Source organism: Rhodotorula paludigena (assembly GCF_050403205.1).
Source record: "Rhodotorula paludigena JCM10292 DNA, Rt_paludigena_JCM10292v1_ctg1, whole genome shotgun sequence".
NCBI classification, from domain to species: domain Eukaryota; kingdom Fungi; phylum Basidiomycota; class Microbotryomycetes; order Sporidiobolales; family Sporidiobolaceae; genus Rhodotorula; species Rhodotorula paludigena.
In genome coordinates, this window is record NW_027481457.1 from 423,886 (window position 1) to 442,037 (window position 18,152).

General features: G+C 64.9%; 7 protein-coding genes across 7 annotated transcripts; 3 read left to right on the forward strand and 4 right to left on the reverse strand.

The window, feature by feature from the left end:
- Window positions 1-8: 8 nt before the first annotated feature.
- On the reverse strand, window positions 9-4,071 carry SPO71 (Spo71p; the record flags this gene model as incomplete). The annotated part of the gene is made up of 6 exons (XM_076645457.1): window positions 9-122; window positions 185-524; window positions 615-988; window positions 1,048-1,830; window positions 1,895-2,620; window positions 2,686-4,071. 6 exons carry the CDS (start codon window positions 4,069-4,071, stop codon window positions 9-11), a joined length of 3,723 nt encoding a protein of 1,240 aa, XP_076508984.1.
- A 951-nt stretch (window positions 4,072-5,022) lies between these two features.
- Window positions 5,023-6,688, forward strand: RNR2 (ribonucleotide-diphosphate reductase subunit RNR2; the record flags this gene model as incomplete). Its single annotated transcript, XM_076645458.1, has 7 exons — window positions 5,023-5,319; window positions 5,391-5,444; window positions 5,533-5,657; window positions 5,721-5,875; window positions 5,935-6,110; window positions 6,195-6,507; window positions 6,576-6,688. 7 exons carry the CDS (start codon window positions 5,023-5,025, stop codon window positions 6,686-6,688), a joined length of 1,233 nt encoding a protein of 410 aa, XP_076508985.1.
- A 423-nt stretch (window positions 6,689-7,111) lies between these two features.
- JCM10292_002038 (uncharacterized protein) lies at window positions 7,112-10,012 on the reverse strand (the record flags this gene model as incomplete). Its single annotated transcript, XM_076645459.1, has 10 exons — window positions 7,112-7,376; window positions 7,456-7,578; window positions 7,638-7,804; window positions 7,870-7,988; window positions 8,072-8,267; window positions 8,349-8,428; window positions 8,486-8,571; window positions 8,632-8,679; window positions 8,753-9,446; window positions 9,502-10,012. The coding sequence occupies 10 exons, from the start codon at window positions 10,010-10,012 to the stop codon at window positions 7,112-7,114; spliced, it is 2,289 nt and encodes a 762-aa protein (XP_076508986.1).
- A 572-nt stretch (window positions 10,013-10,584) lies between these two features.
- On the forward strand, window positions 10,585-12,570 carry JCM10292_002039 (uncharacterized protein; the record flags this gene model as incomplete). The annotated part of the gene is made up of 3 exons (XM_076645460.1): window positions 10,585-11,138; window positions 11,200-11,958; window positions 12,030-12,570. 3 exons carry the CDS (start codon window positions 10,585-10,587, stop codon window positions 12,568-12,570), a joined length of 1,854 nt encoding a protein of 617 aa, XP_076508987.1.
- Window positions 12,571-12,879: 309 nt separating this feature from the next.
- FUR1 (uracil phosphoribosyltransferase) lies at window positions 12,880-14,055 on the forward strand (the record flags this gene model as incomplete). The annotated part of the gene is made up of 7 exons (XM_076645461.1): window positions 12,880-13,057; window positions 13,131-13,160; window positions 13,233-13,250; window positions 13,323-13,422; window positions 13,531-13,655; window positions 13,760-13,960; window positions 14,024-14,055. 7 exons carry the CDS (start codon window positions 12,880-12,882, stop codon window positions 14,053-14,055), a joined length of 684 nt encoding a protein of 227 aa, XP_076508988.1.
- A 287-nt stretch (window positions 14,056-14,342) lies between these two features.
- Window positions 14,343-17,175, reverse strand: JCM10292_002041 (uncharacterized protein; the record flags this gene model as incomplete). Its single annotated transcript, XM_076645462.1, has 10 exons — window positions 14,343-14,853; window positions 14,923-15,098; window positions 15,158-15,384; window positions 15,451-15,802; window positions 15,864-16,000; window positions 16,058-16,426; window positions 16,484-16,641; window positions 16,702-16,731; window positions 16,795-16,860; window positions 16,946-17,175. 10 exons carry the CDS (start codon window positions 17,173-17,175, stop codon window positions 14,343-14,345), a joined length of 2,256 nt encoding a protein of 751 aa, XP_076508989.1.
- Window positions 17,176-17,449: 274 nt separating this feature from the next.
- On the reverse strand, window positions 17,450-18,075 carry ACP1 (acyl carrier protein; the record flags this gene model as incomplete). The annotated part of the gene is made up of 4 exons (XM_076645463.1): window positions 17,450-17,487; window positions 17,557-17,616; window positions 17,682-17,760; window positions 17,881-18,075. The coding sequence occupies 4 exons, from the start codon at window positions 18,073-18,075 to the stop codon at window positions 17,450-17,452; spliced, it is 372 nt and encodes a 123-aa protein (XP_076508990.1).
- Window positions 18,076-18,152: the final 77 nt, after the last annotated feature.

The window sequence follows — 18,152 nt, forward strand, 5'->3', positions numbered from 1 at the left end:
GTATGTGGCTACTTGCGAGCGAGCCAGGGGAAGTCACGGAGCCGCCCCTCACGCTCCTTCTCGCCCCGGAGAATGCGCTCGATCGAGGCATTGAGGGCGTAGACGAACTGGTCGCGCTCGAGCTGTACCATGCGACTGTCAGTTGTTGAGAAGCGCAAGAACGACGTTTGAGAAAGAGCCGCACCTTCGACCTGGCGCGGTACACCCTCGCCACCCCGCCGGACTGGCCGAGCTTTATGTTCGCTCCGCTCTTCGAGTGCTTGACCCGGAGGATGACAAACGTGCAGTCCTCGACATCGTCGGCCGCGCGAAGACCGTCGGAGTGCGGGTAGCACCGCGGGAACTGGTGCTCCGATTCGTCAGCCGGGTCCCAGTTGTTGCTGCTGCCGGCGTGCGACGAAAGCAAGTGCGATGCGAGCGAGCCGCTGTAGACGTAGCAGTCGCGCAGGGCGATGAGCTTGCGCCGACGATGATAGGGCGTCGGGAGAGGCTGGCCATTGATGTCGCGCGTGTGCGTCTGGTACCTGCAAATCCGCGTTCGGTCAGCCTGCATCCACAGCGACCGAGAACGCGGCAAAAGGCCGAGACTACCGCCGAGAAGACGTAGTACTTACTCAGCGAGGATGCCGGGCAGGAGAAGGACGTGTCGCGAGCGGAACATGCCGCGCAAGCCTCGCTTGACGTGCATAACACGCTTCAGCATGACGGCGCGACAGTTCTCGAGCAGGCACCAGTTGTATAGGGTCGCCAAGCTCGAGCTCGAGAGGATCTCGTTGCGCGTCGGCGGCGCCTCGCCGTCGCCGTCGTCGACGTCTTCCCAGGCGTGCACGCGGCGGGACGAGTTGCGCGGCGGAAGCTTGTTGACAAGGCCACCTTGCGGAGCGAGCTCCATCTGCTGCGTGGCGTCCGCCTTCTCGCGAGTGCGCCAGTATGTCGAGAGCGCTTGCAGTCGACCGACCCACTCACGTCGCACCTCGATGGAATGGCACTGCAACGCGGAGCAGGTCAGACAGGTTGACCGTGACAGTGGCAGCCGTTTGAACATACCTCAAAGCAGACCGTCACGCCCGACCGCGTCTTGACGACGAACGAGCGAAGCTTGCGCAATTTCGCCTTGTCGTCCGCTAGTCGCAGACCCTCCTTACCGCCGACGTCGACGACCCTCGCAAACTGATCGCGCGGGTCCTCCTCAGCTTCGGCCTCGATCGTCTCGAGCTCGCTCAGGTCAACGAAGCCAGGAGAGTCCGTGACTTGCAGGAAGCCGCGGTGCCTCTCCTCGCGCTCAAGCCACTCGATCATGGCGTTGCCGTCGCACGTCGTCGCCGCATCGGTTCCGTCAACGACATCCGAGCCAGTGCCAAAGATCTCGTCAGCGGCTTCGGCCGCCGTCATGCTCTTCATCGTGAAATCGCGGCGCCGTTCATGGCGGTGCAACTTGCTGTCGAACACCGTGCCGCGCGAGACGCGGCGCCAGAGCTTGTCGCGCTTTTTCTTGTTGGGCGCTGCGAGCGACGCCATGCCGAAGACGAAGGGAGCGAGGACGACGGCGGCAGGATTGCTGACTGCGTCTCGGACGGGCATGGGCGGCTCGGGCGGGTGTGCGCCGGCTGGGCGCGTGATGAAGAGCATGCCCATGCGGGAGGCGAGGTAGATGCGCTCGGGATGCCCGTTCTTGCGGTGTCGCACAAGGAAGCCTTCGATACCCGGCGGTTCGGAGATGCGCGTCGAGGTCGCCTGCTGCGACGGTGCGGAGCCTTTTTCGGCCGGGATACGGCATGTCGTCGGGTAGTGAGCGGTAGGGCGTAGCTCGAGCACCGGTTCCATGCCGTTCTGGTAGGAGGGACTGTCTGTGAGCGCCGAGTTTGCTTCAGCCGCGCGGAGGGAACGGACGCACCTGGCGGAAAGCAACTCCGCCAACGACCACCCAATCCCGCTTCTTTTCACCCTTCGCATCGGGCCGCACCCAGTCCAAGGTGCTGCCTCTGCGCCAAGCGAGGCGAAAGTCGGCGCCTTGGCGCTTCGCCTCCTCGACGAGCCCCTGCCACTCGGGCACGCCGCCTAGCTGCTCGATGCACGCATCGACGACCGCCTGCGGCTGCAAGTGGCGGTACGCGCGCTCGTCCTCCTCGCCCATCGCGACCTCGTCCTCCTCGTCCTCGTCGTCGAGCCCGAGGCCCTCGGGCACCGGCAGGCGCAGCTTGGCGCCGAGCCCGGGCACGCTGATCTCCAGCGAACGCGGGAGCTTGCCACCGAGCGAGCGGTACAGACGCCAGATCCACTCCTTGGCAACGTCGTGCGTGCGCGCGCGAAACAGGAAGATGTTGGTCCCGGCCGTGCGCAGATGCACATACCCGCGCTTCGACGCCTTCGAGTGCCGTGCGCGCTTCTTGTCGTCGTCGACGCTGGCGCTGGGCCCGTCTACCGTCTTCTCGTCGGGCTCGCCCGTGCGCGCGGCGGTGCGCGAGGACGAGTGGAAGTACGAGTGGGCGTTGGGACGATGTGTGAGGCAGAAGACGAGGTCGGTGGACGAGTACAGCGAGAAGTGCGTCTTCTTCGGGTTGAGCGCGATGACGGCCTTGAGCTTCTTGCGCTTGAGAAACGAGGCCGGAAGGTTGAACTTCTGCTCAAGTCGCAGCCGAGTCAACTAGACGAAACCTTAACAAAAGAATTGTTCGAGGCACGCACAAACTCGCTCCACAGCTCGACGTGTCCGCTCGCGCGCCAGACAACCGCGAGCTCTTCCCACGACTCGTTCGAGGTCGGGTACTTTCGCGCGACATGCTCGTCAAACGCGTCGGGCAGGTCGTCGCGCTGCGTCCAGTCGACCCGCACGAGCATGAGCTCCTTGCGCAGGATCTCGTCTCCCGGCCGCTTCTTCCGCCGCGCAACAGCGCCGCCCGAGGGCTGGTGGTGGTGCACGGGGTGCCGCAGGCCATCGACGAGGCGTTCGGTAGTCGTCGGCGGTGCAGGGAGAGTCTCCGGGTCGGGCCGCGCAAGGACGACCGAGGGCGGAGCGGGCGGCTTGGCACCAGATCCGGGAGCAGCAGGCGCACCCGGCTTCGGGTCCTCGTCCGGGAAGCGCACCGCGTTGCGAGTTGTGGCAGGGCTGGGCAGCGGAAGGCCATTCGCCTTTCCAGCCTCGGGTGCACCCAGCAGCCCTGGAGGGGCGCTCCCCTGCGTGCGGAGGATCGAGCGGAGGTGCGGCAATTCAGGGCGGTGGATGGGCGCGACGATATCGCCGTCCGACAGAGCGTCCGTGTCGATGTGCAGAGCGGGCGGGTCGGACGGTCGGCGCATGACTGCGTGCGCGAGGCCGGGCACACGCTCGAGGACCTGCTGCGGCGGGTCCTTGAGCTGAAAGTCGGCATTCGTCGGCGGGGCGAGGTGCGTCCTCGCAGTCACGAAGGACGCGCCTGTCGTGAGCGCCGGGCTCTTTGGCATGCTCGAGACGGGCGTCGGCGGCACGCGCTCGTGCTCGCGGACGCGCTGGGCCTGCTCTTCGCGCTGGCGAGCAAGGCGGGCGTCGCGCCTGCGCGCAGCCTCGCGGATGTCGCCGCCGATCTCGAAGCTAGCCCCGCTCCAGCTATACGACTCCCCCGCCTTCGGACCGCCAGGCGTAGCCGAGCTCACTGTAGCGCTCGTGCTTGCCCGCCGGCGGCGCCGGAGCGGGAAGGACCCACGCTGCGCCTCGCCGTAGCCCTCGACATCGTCGGCGCGCCCCTTGCCCTTGCCCATGTTCGCGCCGCCGCTATTGCTCAGCGAGTACGGGTTCGGCTCGCCCTGAGCTTGGAAGGAAGGGCCGATGAAGACGCGGCGGAGGACCGTGAGCCCCGCATGCTTGGTCTCGAGAGAGGGCAAGCGTTCGTCCTTGGTCTTGACTGCAATGTCGGGCTGCGTGTACAGATGAACCTTCTTGTCCTCGCTGGCGAGAGGAACGAGCGAAGGGGTGGATGCGCTGCCGCGACCGGCGGTGAAGGGAGAGTGGGTCGACGTGTGTCGCCGCTCGGCTAGTGTAGGGCCCGCTGCTTGTGCGCAGGACGTCGTTGCGTCCGACGCAGGCGGGCCGTTCATGCGCCGTGCGACAGGAGGCGAGGGAGGCGGTGCGGGGTCGAGTGATTGTTTACAGCGCTGGGGGCACGACAGGCTGAGGGGAGCCACTCGGTCGTGAGCTACAGGACGCTTCGACTCTGTCACGCAGCTGCAGCACTCGCAACAGCTCGAGAGAAAGCAGCGATTGCGGGACAAGGGCGACTTGCATTCGATTCGGTCAGAGAGGAGGCACGAGCCAGCCTCACGCACGGGGGAATACTGAAGCGCGCAAGCCACTGCAGGAGGCTACCTTGACAAGTATATACACTGCAAAGCAAGCGGCGAGGCGGTGTGACGTCGACGAGCTGGACCTCTTCCGCGCCGGACTGATGAAGGCTGAACGACGCGTGCGTTGCACTCGAGAGGGCAAGCGCGCGTGCAGTGCATTCCAAGTGTGCCGATCGAGATCAACGTGGAGAAGATAGCCCGCCGAGCGGTGTCGGAACCACGACTCCGAGCAAACCTGCGAGCATTCCCCCCGACGGGGTCCTCGCAAACGATTCTCTCACCACTCTTTGCAGATGTCGACGCGTCTGTGGTACTTTGATCGTCAGTGCAACGGCCCGGACAAGCCATCACATCCATAAGAGCGGAGTGAAGCAACGAGGTGCTGAAGGCGCGGAAGGTGCGGTGCTTTGCCAGAGTGCTCGCGTGCGGTGTACGGCGAAATGGGCGGACGGGTCGCGCGACGTGACGAGGGCGAGAATGCGCGCGAGACGCGATCGCCTTTGGGGTCGAGGCGCGCCGTCGTGTTTACTCGGACGCGTCGCGAGCACGGCGACGACTTGGCGAGCGCGCGTCGCCTCTTTCCCCTCGTCTCTCTCTCTTCCCGCTCGCTCGCTCCTTCTTTCCTTTGTGTGCACGCTGCCTGCGCCCACTCCACGAGCTCGACACCTCCCACACCGTCCACCAGCCCCCGCCCCGTCCCTCGCCATGGTCGCCGCTCCCCTCACCGAGACCCCCTCCAAGGTCGCTGCCGCCCAGCTCGACAAGCTCGAGCTCACCAAGCCCGCCGGCAGCCTCACCGACAAGCTCACCGCTGCCAAGGAGAACGTCGAGCCCGCCACCCAGCTCCGCAAGCAGCACAAGTCGGCAGACGTCGTCGACGAGCTCCAGACCGACGGCCGCGACCGCTTCGTCGGCAACCCGGCCATCACCTGCGACGCCGACGAGCCCATCCTCAAGGAGAACGGCAAGCGCTTCGTCCTCTTCCCCATCCAGTACCACGAGGTGCGCCGCCACCTTCCCCGAGCCTCGCCCGCGCGACGCGTCGAGCTCACGTCTTCTCGCCCTCTCTGCAGATCTGGGGCCAATACAAGCGCGCCGAGGCTTCCTTCTGGACTGCCGAGGAGATGGTGCGCCGCCCACGCTCGCTGCGATCCGCAGGATCCGCCGAGCTGACCTGTCCGACGCGTCGACGTGCGCCCTCCCCACCCCTCGCAGGACCTGTCCAAGGATCTCAACCACTGGGACACCAAGCTCAAGGAGGATGAGAAGTACTTTATCTCGCACGTCCTCGCGTTCTTTGCCGCGTCGGACGGCATCGTCAACGAGAACCTCGTCGAGCGGTGCGTCTGCAAACTTTCCCTCGCAAGTTGACATCTCGTGTTGACATTCCTCCGTGACGGCAGCTTTGCTGGTGAGGTTCAGATCGCCGAGGCGCGCTGCTTCTACGGCTTCCAGATCATGATGGAGAACATCCACTCCGAGGTCTACTCCCTCCTCATCGACACCTACGTCCGCGAGCCTGAGGAGCGCAACAAGCTCTTCAACGCCATCGAGACCAGTGCGTCGCCCTGCACATGGCTCGGTCGGTACCGCGAGACTGACCTGTCGTGAACGCAGTCCCCTGCATCCAGAAGAAGGCCGACTGGGCTCTCCGGTGGATCTCGGACGACCGCTCCGTCTTTGGCGAGCGCCTCGTCGCCTTTGCTGCCGTCGAGGGCATCTTCTTCTCTGGCTCGTTTGCGTCGATCTTCTGGCTCAAGAAGCGCGGCCTCATGCCCGGCCTCACCTTCTCGGTTCGTCGCCTCCTTCTCCCGCCCGTGTCCTCGCTCGCCGCCCAGTCGTGCTCGGCTTGCTGACGTGCATCCTCGCACACGCAGAACGAGCTCATCTCGCGCGACGAGGGTCTCCACACCGACTTTGCCTGCCTCCTCTTCTCGCACCTCGAGCGCCGCCCGCACCCCGACACGGTCGAGCGCATCATCCGCGAGGCCGTCGCGATCGAGCAGGAGTTCCTCACCGAGGCGCTCCCCGTCAAGCTCATCGGCATGAACTCGGACCTCATGTGCCAGTACATCGAGTTTGTCGCCGACCGCCTCCTCGTCTCGCTCGGCAACGACAAGATCTACAACCGCGAGAACCCCTTCGACTTTATGGAGATGATCTCGATGGAGGGCAAGACCAACTTCTTCGGTTCGTTCACCTCGCGCTCCGCCTCGACCCCCAGATCTTGACTGACGCTCTCTCTCTACACTCTGAAGAGAAGCGCGTGAGCGAATACAGCAAGTCGGGCGTGATGAGCAAGCAGAACGCCAAGGAGTCTGGTGCGGACGTCGCAAAGGGCACCATGTTCTCGCTCGACGAGGACTTCTAGTCGGATCGCCGCCGGCCGTCCTCCTTCCGCTCTCCCTTTCGCTGTGCCCTTAGACGTGTTTCTCCTCCTTTATCCAGCTGTTCCCCTGTTTGCCACATTACCTAGCGCGCATCCCTACCCCTCTGCTTGTTTAGCTTCCTCCCTTACGTTGTCCGTCGTCGGTCGGACCGGTTCTGCCGGCGCTCTCTCTCGCTCGCCGGTCGCTGCTACCCCTCTACCTTGCCTGGCTGTGAATACCAGACGTGCCTCTCGCAGCAAACTGTTTGAGCGACGCACGCGCGCGAGAGAGAGAGAACTGCGACTGGAATGTACGACGAACAACGGTGTAGCTACAGCAACGCACGTCTTTTTCTACACAACTGTCTCTTGCTGGGCGGCGACAGCGGGTATGGGTATGTCTCCTCGTGTGCACGGCCGCCGCGCTCAGTACCCTTCGTCGGTTTGCGTGACCTCGACGTCCCTCCTCTCGCCCTCGCGCCGCTCGACCGCGCTCACGTCTTCCTCGATCGGCCTTGCGCGCTCGAGCTCGCCGACGTCGCGCGCGGCCTTGCGAGCGCCGGGCGCGGGCGCGTGCGCGGGCGGCTGCGGCGAGTGCGAGCGGCGCGCGCGCTCTTCCGGGTAGCGCGGGCGCGTGCGCTCGATGTCTTCGAGGAACGAGTGGAAGCAGAGCTCGACCGCGTCGATGTGCCTTTGTAAACCAGTCAAGTGCATGGAGTCAGCCTGCGTCGACAGGGCGGGCAGGCGGACAAGAGCGCAGCGGGACGCACCAGAAGTGGTCGCAGTGCTCGCCGTCGTCCATCTTCTGCACGCGGATGACCTGCACGTCCTTCTCCTTCTGCTCGAGGCGCTCGAGGAGCGGCTCAGTGAGCACGAGGTAGTCCTTGCCGCCGCTGCGCGAGCCCGTCGAATCAGCAGCTGCGAGGATCGGAAGGTATAGCAAGAGGCGCACTGGTGGATCGCGAGCGGCGGGAAGCGCTTGTCCCACCACTTGTCGGCGCGCGTGTCGAGCACGCAGCCGCGCGTCGAAAAGCCCGCGAGGCCGGTCCACCAGAAGATGGATGCCGACGAGACGGGCGAGGGCATGAAGCAGAACATCTTGGCCTTCCGGTCAAGGAGCTGCAAGACACGAAGCGTCAAGCTCTTTCCCATGTGCGACTTAGTCGAGTGAGAGGCGAGCGCACCCAGTTTGCGTCCGTCCAGCGGAAGAGGAAGGCAAACATCTGGTAGCCGAGGAGACCGAAGAGGCGTGACGGCACCCAGTCGTACGACCAGCGCATGAGCGGAATAAAGTCGAGCACGCCTGTGCGGAGGACCTCCAGATAGACGTCAGCGTGCCGGCCGAGAGAGGCTAGCGCACGACGAGAACGAGTACGCCAGACGCACCGAACCACCTCCTCCACGTCTTCCAGTTCATGCTCTTGATCGCCGTGAAAGGGAAGCCCGTCGTGAGCGGGCCAGCGTACACGGCGGGAGCGAGCGCGATAAAGAGGCTGAGCTTCTCGCCCAGCTCGGGGACCATGCCCTGCGCGAGCGAGCAAAACATGGTGGCGTTTCCTTGCGAGTGACCGATGAAGGCGATCTGTGCGATGGTCACACAGATCAGTCAGTCGGATCTGTGCGCGGGCTCGATCGGCTCGACAGGCGAGTGCAGGTGACGCACCTTGTCGTAGCCCGTGTCCCTCCGCACATGATCCACCATGGCGGGCAGATCGTACAGCGCAAGCTCCTTGATATTATAGTCTGCGGAGAATGGCGTCAGTATTGCTCCGAATTGCGCGGAGGAGAAGTCGAATGCACCCCAGAAGCGCGGGTCACTCCGCTTGAGCCACGCGTGGCCCATGTCGAACACGCCGCGATTATTGCCAAGGTAGACCTGGTAGTCGCTGCAGAATACTCTCCAGGTCAGACAGAGTATCTCGAGCCGCAAGGATATTTCGACGCACCCATGCTCGGCAAGCCAGAACGCGAGGGAACGCTCCTCGCTGGTAATGCTGCGGAACGCAGATCGACGGAATTGTCAATATCGGGCTGGCACATGCTTTCTGACCGAGAAGAGGCACTCACAAGCTGCCACACGACTGAAAGAGGCCGTGCTGGATGAGGACGGGGAACCCTCGCCTGCCGTCGGCATGCACCTTTCCCTCCTTCTTGAGGCACAGCACCTTGAACACCTTGAGGAGGTACCCGTCCTTGGTCTCGACCGTCTGCTCGACGACGTCGAACCCGCACCGGCGCGCATAGTACCGAATGTCCTTGACGACGCGCTCGTCCTTGCGGCGCTGCCGCGCCTCGTCCGTGTCCCACTCGCGCCGGTACCGGTCGACCTGGAGTCCGCGCGCCCAGCGGTAGATGGCGACGAAGAAGCGCGTCGAGAGCGCCCACACGATGATGAAGATGAGGAAGGCGGCGCTCGCGGCGTTGGCGAACAGCTGCAGGAAGAAGAGCTTGACTCGGCTCTTGAGCGTCGGCGGGGCGAGCGGGCCAGCACGCGCTGTAGACGGGAAGGTGCCAAAGGAGCCAAAGGCAGAGTGCGACAGGGTGAAGGCGCGTGGGCGCGGACGGGATGGCGTCGAGTCGTCGATGAGGGGGAGCTTGGCAATAGAGTCGTCGTCTTCGTTGACAATGATTTCGCGCTCGAGAGCGGGTGTACCGATTTCCGAAGCAGACGTGGTGGAAATGGCGGGTGAGGGGAGGGCAGAGTTGCTGCGAGATAGGGGAGAAGGGCGAGGCAGGCGGTCGACGAGCTCGTCGCTGGGTCCTGTTGGCACGGGCGGGTGAGTCGTCCCTCCTGCGAGAACAGTTCTCGAACGCACCAGTGAGATAGTCACGCGGGTCGCGGTTCCGGGGCGGCAGCTTGAGGTGCAAGTCTGCGCTGACCCGCTCGCGGATGGTGTCGCCGTCGTAGCCCTTGTCGAGCTCCTTGCGCTGTCGCTTGGCGCGGTTCGATGCCCCGCTACTGCTCGTGTGGGTGCTCCCAGGGCTGTCTAGCGCCGGGTCGTGCGAGGTCGAGCCGGACGAGGTGTCAGTCGACGAGGGTTCCGAGACCTCGATCTCGGGTGCGGGCACGCTGAGGTCCATGGCGACGAGGTTGGTGAGCCCGAGCGAGCTCGGTGCGTTGGACGTGAAGGCGTGCAGGCTGTGCGGCGAGCCTCCGCGGGCGTGAAGCGAGTCGGCCGAGGGCCTCAGAGCGGACGAGAGAGCGGCGGCGGGGTTGGCGAGGGTCGGGTGCGGGCGCTGCTGGCCGGTGTCGTCGTGCGCGAGTATGGCAGTCGACGTGGGCAGGGACGTTGGCCCTGGCGGCCGCTTTGTGGGAGAGGGCGGCATGGTTCGACGAGGACGAGGACGAGGTGGGGAAGCGCGAGAGCACCAGGAGAGCGCGGGCCAGAGGCCGTGTGTGCCCTTGAGCGAGGGTCAGACGCAGCTCAAGCTGTCTGCGTCCTGCCCGAGGTGCAGCGATAGGGCAGACCAGCGTGCGTCTTGCGCGTGCAAGTCCTTGAGGCTCTCGCTGCGGAATGACACGCTCAACGCCTCGCACGCTCTCAACGCACGTGCACCCCGTGCCTTTCCTCGTTGCGCGTCTCGGGAGCGCCTCGGTCCGGCCGTGTCTGCTCCTAGGTACGGTAGGCTTCGAGCAGCGGGAGACGATCGACTCCCTCCCTCCGCGGTTACAGCATCAAGTCCGTCTCTCTCGCTCGGCAAGGCTGTGGTAGGCTTTTTACCGAGCAACGCACGAGTAAATCACGCCCCTCTACCGTGCCTGAAGAATCTGCAGAGAGCGAGATGCACGAGCTTGGTCCGCTTGCGAAGGTCGCGGCGGAGCTGATGAAGGCCCGCCGCCTTTCGTCGCACCCGCTGCAGCTCGTGCCAGGTCGTACCAGCTAGCCAGCTCAGCTACAATGGCAGACGACGACAAATACGCGTTCGCGATCCCTCCGCCCGGCGACGACGATGCGCCTGCTCCTGCCCGTCCCCGCTCCACCGACAAGCTCAAGGCCGACAAGCCGTCCAAGAAGCGCAAGTCGCTCTCGCGTGACGAGTCGGCACCCGCGCCTCGCTCGGGAGCACCCGCAGAAGCCGCCCCCGCGCAGGACGACGCAGCCCAGGAGGGCAGCGAGGCGGTGAAGGTCGACGACGAGGAGCGCCCGCTCTCGCACAAGGAGCGCCGACTCGCCAAGAAGCGCAAGCTCGCCGCAGAGCAGGCAGGCGACGATGCCCCCGCCCCCGCTGCCCCCGCCGTGCCCGCCCGTCCCGCCGCTCCCGCTCAGACGACCATCGGCTCGACGCTCGTCGGCAATACGCCGTCCCGCTCGGCACACGGCGTTTGGGTCGGCAACCTCAACTTCGCGACGCACCCGCGAGAGCTCCTCGCGTGGTTCGCCGACCGCGGCCTGCAGGAGGTCACTCGCATTAACATGCCTGGCGGAAAGCGTACGCACGAGAACAACCGCGGGTGCGCTGCGCTTCTCTACTTGAGGATTTGCTCGAACGCTCACTGACCACTTGACCTGCAGCTTCGCCTACCTCGACTTCCCTGCCGCCACCGATGTGACTATTGCCGTCGCTCTCTCGGAGCAGCACCTCGACGGGCGCAAGCTCCTCATCAAGTCGTCCTCCGACTTCTCCGGGCGCCCTGCCGCCGCGCCCGCTGCACCCGGTGCGAGCGGTGGCGCGGTCAAGGACGTTCTCTCGACGCTCGACGCTTCCGCGCTCGAAAAGCCGCACCCTTCCACTGTCATCAGCGCCTCCGCCGCCCACGCCAACGGCGACGGCGCTGCTCCGCCGACGCTGAACCGCACGGCGCGCAAGATCCTCTTGCGGCAGAAGAACCCGGCGGGTCCGACGCTCTTCCTCGGCAACCTCGGGTTCGAGACGACGGTCGACGACATTCGCGACATGTTTGACCGGAACCAGCGCAGGTCGAGCGAGTGGGCGCGCGGCGGCACCAAGGACAAGCGGGAGAAGAAGGGCAAGGGAAAGGGCAAGGGCAAGGCGGTCGAGGGCGACGCAGAAGAGGGCGAGGACGCTGGTGAAGGCGAGGCAGAGGAGAAGGAGGATGCCGACACGGACCGAGACGAGGACGACTCGGACTCGGACTCGGACTCGGACGCGGACTCCGAGTCGGATTCGGAGGAGCCGGACGCTGCCGGCGGGAAGAAGGATAAGCGCAAGGAGAAGAAGGACAAGGGTCCGCTCGACCTCGCCAAGGCCAAGGACGCTGGCATCCGCAAGGTTCGACTTGGAACCTTCGAGGACACGGGCAAGTGCAAGGGGTGCGCTTTTAAGGTCCTTCCATTACTCGGTGCTGAACACGCCCACTCACTCGATCTCGCTTCGCCTGCAGCTGGGCTTTCGTCGACTTCCACCTTCCCGCGCAGGCGACACGTGCGCTTCTCAACTTGCACAACCACCAGCTCAACGGCCGCAAGCTCAACGTCGAGTACGCCTCGGCCGATGCCGTCCGACGCGGCGCCCTCGGTTCGCGCGCCGCCGGACGCGCCAACAACCGCGCGCGGCAGCACGCGCACGAGGACGGCGATGGCGCAGAGGACGGCGGCGACGACTTTGGCGGCGCGCGCGGCGCGGCCGGCGCAGGGAGGAAGCGCGCTGCGCCGGGCGAGTGGGACGGCGACATGCGCGCGCTTGCGGCCGAGGCGGCGGCGGGAGCGTACGACGCGCCGCCGCGTCGCCAGCAGCAGCAGCAGCGCGGGGGTGCGCCTCGCGCAGGCGGGTTCGACGCAGGCGCGAGGAGGGGCGGCGACCGGGATGGACCGCAGGGAGGCGCGGGAGGCAAGCGGCTCAAGCCTGGCGCGGCGCTCGCCAATGCGCAGCGCGCGAGCGAGGCCATCGTCGCGAGTACGGGACGCAAGACGACGTTCGACTAGTGGACTCGGGTGCTGCATTGCATGGAGTTGTCGCTGCTCCTTTCCCTTTTCACGTGCGAGCGGTACTCGCGATTGTGGTTTCACTATCGCTCGGTCGCTTTTTGCGTTGTATAAAGGGTTGCGCTCTGCTGTGCTCGCCGTCCCCCTGTGCGGTGGGTGAGCGCGGTCGAGATTGCCGCGCGGGCGACCCGCCGTGTGCGCGGAGGAGCGGCTTTCGCGCACTTGTCGTCGCTGAAAGCGCTTGGCAGCTCTACCAAGCTTGCAGACAGCACTCTCTCTACGCTACAGACACCTTCAGACCACCGCACAATGGCCTCGCTCCCTGCTCACATCGGCGCCGCTCCGGGCAACCTCCCGCCCAACGTCTGCCAGCTCCCGCGAACGGGCCAGCTCGCAGCGCTGCTCACCGGCCTGCGCAACAAGGAGACGAGCCGCGGCGCGTTCGTCTTCTACGCCGACCGCGTCAACCGCTTGCTCGTCGAGGAGGGTCCGTCCCAGCTCGCTCACGGCCTCGCCCTCGTCGCCGTATGCTGATCCGACTCTTTTGCCCTCTCGTACAGGACTCAACCATCTTCCGGTGCTCGAGAAGAGTGCGCTTGTCCCCTGCACGTCCCGAGACGAACATCCGAACTGACCGGCCCCACCTCCTTCCGCTCCCGCAGCCGTCACAACCCCGACAGGCGAGTCTTTCCCCTTTTGGACCCCACAGGCAGGACGAGCGGCTTAGCCCAGATTAGATCCCGCGCGCACAGGCCTCGAATACCAGGGCGTCGACTTCGAGGGCAAGATCTGCGGCGTGAGCATCATGCGCGCGGGAGAGTCGATGGAGGCCGGTCTGCGCGAGTGCTGCCGGTGAGTTGTGCCGTAACTCACTCAAGCGACAGACCCCTGCCTGCCAAGTTTGGGTGGCGCTCGCTGGACCGAGGGCAGTTGCTCACTCTCCTCCTTCCTGACTCGCAGCGCCGTGCGGATAGGCAAGATCCTCATTCAGCGCGACGAGGAGACTGCTCAGGCCAAGCTGTTCTACGCCAAGCTGCCGGACGACATTGCCAACCGCTACTGCCTGCTGCTCGACCCGATGCTCGGTAGGTCGGCTTCACTCTGCCTTGCTCAGCTGCGTGGCGCGGTCCGATCGCGTTGCGCCTGGTCTGCCTCTTTGAGACGGTGGAGCTGACTCGCCATCCTGCAGCCACCGGTGGTTCGGCAATCAAGGCCATCGAAGTCCTCCTCGACCATGGCGTCCCGCAAGAGCGCATCATCTTCCTCAACCTCGTCTCGTGCCCCGAGGGCCTCAAGGCAATGTACGACGCGTACCCGCAGGTCAAGATCGTTACGGCGTGGGTCGACGAGGCGCTCAACGAGCACAAGTACATCGTGCCCGGGCTGGGCGGTGCGTCATCTCGTCTCTTCTCGTTTGATCCGCGCCGGAACTGAGCTATTTCCTCTGCCACAGACTTCGGTGACCGTTACTTCACTTCGTCGTGATGCTGGTCCGCCTCATTCGACTCCTTTCTCCTCCCGCTGTTCTCTCCGTCGTTCCATACGCATCCATCTCAGCATGCGGCCATGTCCCGCCTCCCTGAATCTGTATGATCCGCACACTTGGTCGGATGCTGTAACAACAGTCTCTACCACGTTGCCACGTTGCCTCGCTTGCCCCGAGAGTGAGTTAGCAGACGAGCTGAGCACTATATTACGACAAGGCCAGACTGGACGCCGAAGACACGGATCTATACAGCTACAGAGTCCGAAGGAGGAGAAGGCTACCAGATCTAGAATGGTAGGTCCGCTAGCGGGTCGTTCGGCTGCGTCCCATCCTGACTTGACGTGAGGAAAGGCTGGCTCGGCTGGGGCAATCCACTCTGGTCAAATCTACCGGTGTCCGAGAGCTCGGCTAGCGGGGCTGGCTGTGATGTTTCGAAGGACGGAGACGACTCGTTGGATGGTTGGGGCTCGGCGAGTGAGCGGAGCAGCGCGTCGAGGTCGGCATGCGGGAAGGCCAGAGGCGGATCGAAAACGACGTTGTCGGTCGAATGCGGTCCCTCGAGAGCGTGCGGTGCCGCGCTGACAGGGTCCCGCGGGAGGAAAACCGACTCTAGCGAGAGCGTCGTGATGGAAGCGGGCGGGTACGCAAGCAACCCGGCGCCGCCGATCGGCCGCGAGAGCGAGCGCAGCATCATACCGCGGCGGGCTTCGAGCGAAGCAATCTCGGTGTTGATCCAGTCGAGCGGGCGGGCGAGCTCGCTCGAAGCCCAGCCGACCGAGCGAAGCGCACGGGCAAGGCTGCCGGAGCGTAGGGGCGCGTGAGCACGCCAGACGGAGGGCACAAGCAGAATTGCGGAGGAGACCTACGTTTGCAGATCTTGCAGCTTGTCCGCAAAGGTGAAATTCGGTGGTCCACCTTCTTCCGCGGTCGCTTGTCGCACGATGATCGGGGACCAATGGGGTAGGCGAGAGAAGAGGATGAGCATGCCACGAGCGTCGAGCCACTCGTGGTTGCCGAGGGGTATACCGGCGTCGAGGAGGTCCTGCGGAGAGGAGAGGAGATGAGCTGCAGTCCAGCCGTCGACGCGGGCGGTAAGCGCACCTTGAGTGCAGCAATGATCTCCCGGCTTGCGCCGAACGCGCACCACGCGACTTCTTTCTCAAGCTGCTCGAGTGCGGCCCAGTAGTCGCGATCGGGCGCGCTGCTCCACTGCTCGACGTCGCTGATGATGCCGGACGGGCGCTCGGCAAGGCGTTCCAGCACGACGCGGTGCAAGAGATGCACCAGGTTGCACGTGCTCATGCGCAGGCTACGCGAAATCACGGATACTGCGTGAGCAGGCAAGAATATTAGTCGAAATGTCGATCGCCATGAAAGGAAGGGCGAGGACGCACTGTTTTTCACGTCGTTCAGCAGCCTTGACCGCCTCAGCAGCTCGGGCAGCGCCGAGAGCGCAATGAGCAGCTTGTGGTGCATGTCGCGCGCGAACGGGAGATCCATCTGCGGCTTCTTGCGCGCGCGCACGCTGGTGAGGTGCGCCGCGACTTGACGCGAGAGGTCGACGGTCCAGTGCAGGTACGAGTCCATGAGGGCGATCCAGTCGCGCTCGGGATCGTGCGTGAGCGGCCGCAGGAGCTGCTCTGGCAGCGGAGGCGGCGGGTCTTGCTCGCCGCGGAGGAGCCAGAACTCGTCGTCCGAGAAGAGCGGGCTAATCCCCGTCGCGGCAGAGGTGAAGGCGTCGCGAAACTGCAAATGTACAGTTCAGCGAACGCGACCGAGGCGTGCGCGACCGAAAGATCGAACGGACAAACGCAGTCCAGCTCATGACGGAGCCCTCGACCGATTTGCGCAGGACGTTGTCGTTCTGCGCCTCATTCAGTAGCTCGCGGACATGGCTGTTATAGTGTCGCGAATAGGTCGGTGTCGCAGTCCACACAGCTTCGCCTATAGCCTCGAGACCGTCAGTCACTGACCGGCCTGCGTTCGGCAAAGCACGCTCACTTCTCTGCAAGCTCTCGAGAAGCATGAGCGCCGCAACGTTCTCGACGCTCGCGACGCGGAACGTGCCCTTCTCGTCCGCAAGCGTGAGCGCCTGCGCAACGAGGGCCTCGCACGCCGCCTCCCTCGCGCGGCCGTACTCGCGCAAGTCGGCGTCCTGCCTCGTCAGCCGCCCAAGATCGCCCATGCGCGGAGCGGACGAGCCGATGAGCGCTGGGTGGTCGCTGCAGCGCGCGCCGAGCGCGAGGAGGACGCTGCAGAGGACTTGGTTCGGGCTCGAGAGCTGGTCGATGCGCCGCCCGGCAAAGTCGAACGTCTGCCGAAAGTCGATATCGCGGTGGAAGACGGCTGCTGACTGGTAGGCGAAGAAGGCTGGCGGGGAGAGCGTAAGTGGAACTGCACGCGCGACTTGGGCGAGAAAGAACCTACATTCGAGGAGGTTGCTCAGCACTGCCTCCTTCAGCTCTATCGCACCAAGTCGCACGTTCCCGCTCGAATAGGAGACAGTCGGCCGAAGCTCGACGACACCTTCTATGGCGGCGGAAGGGGAAGCAGCAGTAGTCGAAGCAGGTGTACTTGTCGTGCTTCTGCAAACAATCAGAGGTCAGCGCTTACAGCACGAAACATAGCTCAAGGTCTGCGCATACTCCAGGTTTTCGAGATCGCCGTAGAGCTCCCTGCCACGACAAGGGCGTCAGCAATGGTTGTACGCGCCTGCGGGAGAGTCTCATGCGACGAACTTGACGGCCTTAACCCTCTTCCCGTCGCGAAACTGGCCGCGCGGCTTAGCTTCGTATGGCACACACCTGCCGTGATCCGCATGGTCCAGTCAGCGCACGCTTCAGAGGAGAAACGTGCCAGCTGAAAGTGGGGCCCGGTCGGGCAACGCACCTCAGTCCGCGCTGCACGCACCCAACGCAGTCCTGCTGCCCGTCGAGCCGCTCGCACTTGACCCTTCGCATGCGACATGCCGCGCAATTGCGCTGCTTCGGGCGCGGCGCCTTGTCGAGGAGAGCGGCTGATGAGGACGCTATCGCGGGCGGTGCAGCTGCCTCGTGGCCGCTGCCGGCGCTGCGGGGCGTCGTTGAAAAGCTCAGGGCGTCTACGAATATGTCGGGCATCGCGCTGGCGAGTCTTTCGGAAGAGCCATGGAGCAGTCACGGTGTCGAAGCAAGGGCGATCCTCTCTGGCGGAGGCTGGCACCACGCAAATAGCGCACCGTGTAGGATTACTGGTGCACTTGAGTCATACGGTGCGGGACTTCGAGACAAGGAAGCTTGCGAATGCGCCTGGCTTGAGAGGCATAGACTGCCGAAGAAGGGCGCTGGCATGAAGTGAGATGCTGCTGTTTTACGCTCTACTCCTACAGGACACGGCCACGCGAAGATAAAACGCTTAGTGCGCCTCGGGCGACTTGGAGATGTAGTCGATCGCTGCGGACGAGCGGGGCAGGGTGAGCACGAAGAAGGGCGAGGGCGAGGGGGAGAGGCAAGTCGACATACCCTCGCCAACGGTGGTGATGCGGTCGGCGTCCTCGTCGGGGATCTCGATCGCAAACTCCTCTGCGCGCGAATTCGACCATGTCAGCGGGAAGCAGCAGCGTCGAGACGAGGGGGAGCGGGCACACCCTCGATGGCCATGACAACCTCGACGGCGTCGAGCGAGTCGAGGCCGAGGTCGTTGGTGAACGACGCGGCCGGGGCGACCTGCAGACACGGCGCACAAGGGGTGAGCAAGCGCACGATGAAGCCCGGGGCTGGCGGGCAAATCCTCTGGCGGGGAAGCGCGCAAGCACGCCTCGCGCTGAGCGGCGGGCGGGGGCGCACCTTGGTCGAGTCGACCTTCTCGAAGGACTTGAGGACGTCCTCGATGCGGGCCTTGATGGTGTCGTGCGAGAGGGACGACGCGGCGTAGAAGCGGGTCTGCTGGAGGAGCGACGGCGCGAGGCGGGCGGGGGCGGGCGCGACGGCGACGCGGCGGGCAGCGGGGGCGACGAGGGAGCGGGCAGCAGCGCGGAACATCTTCAGAGCTTTCGGCGGGGTGAGGGCGGGAGGACGAGAGAAGCGCCGACCTCATCGCCTGCGCCCATTGGCCTCTC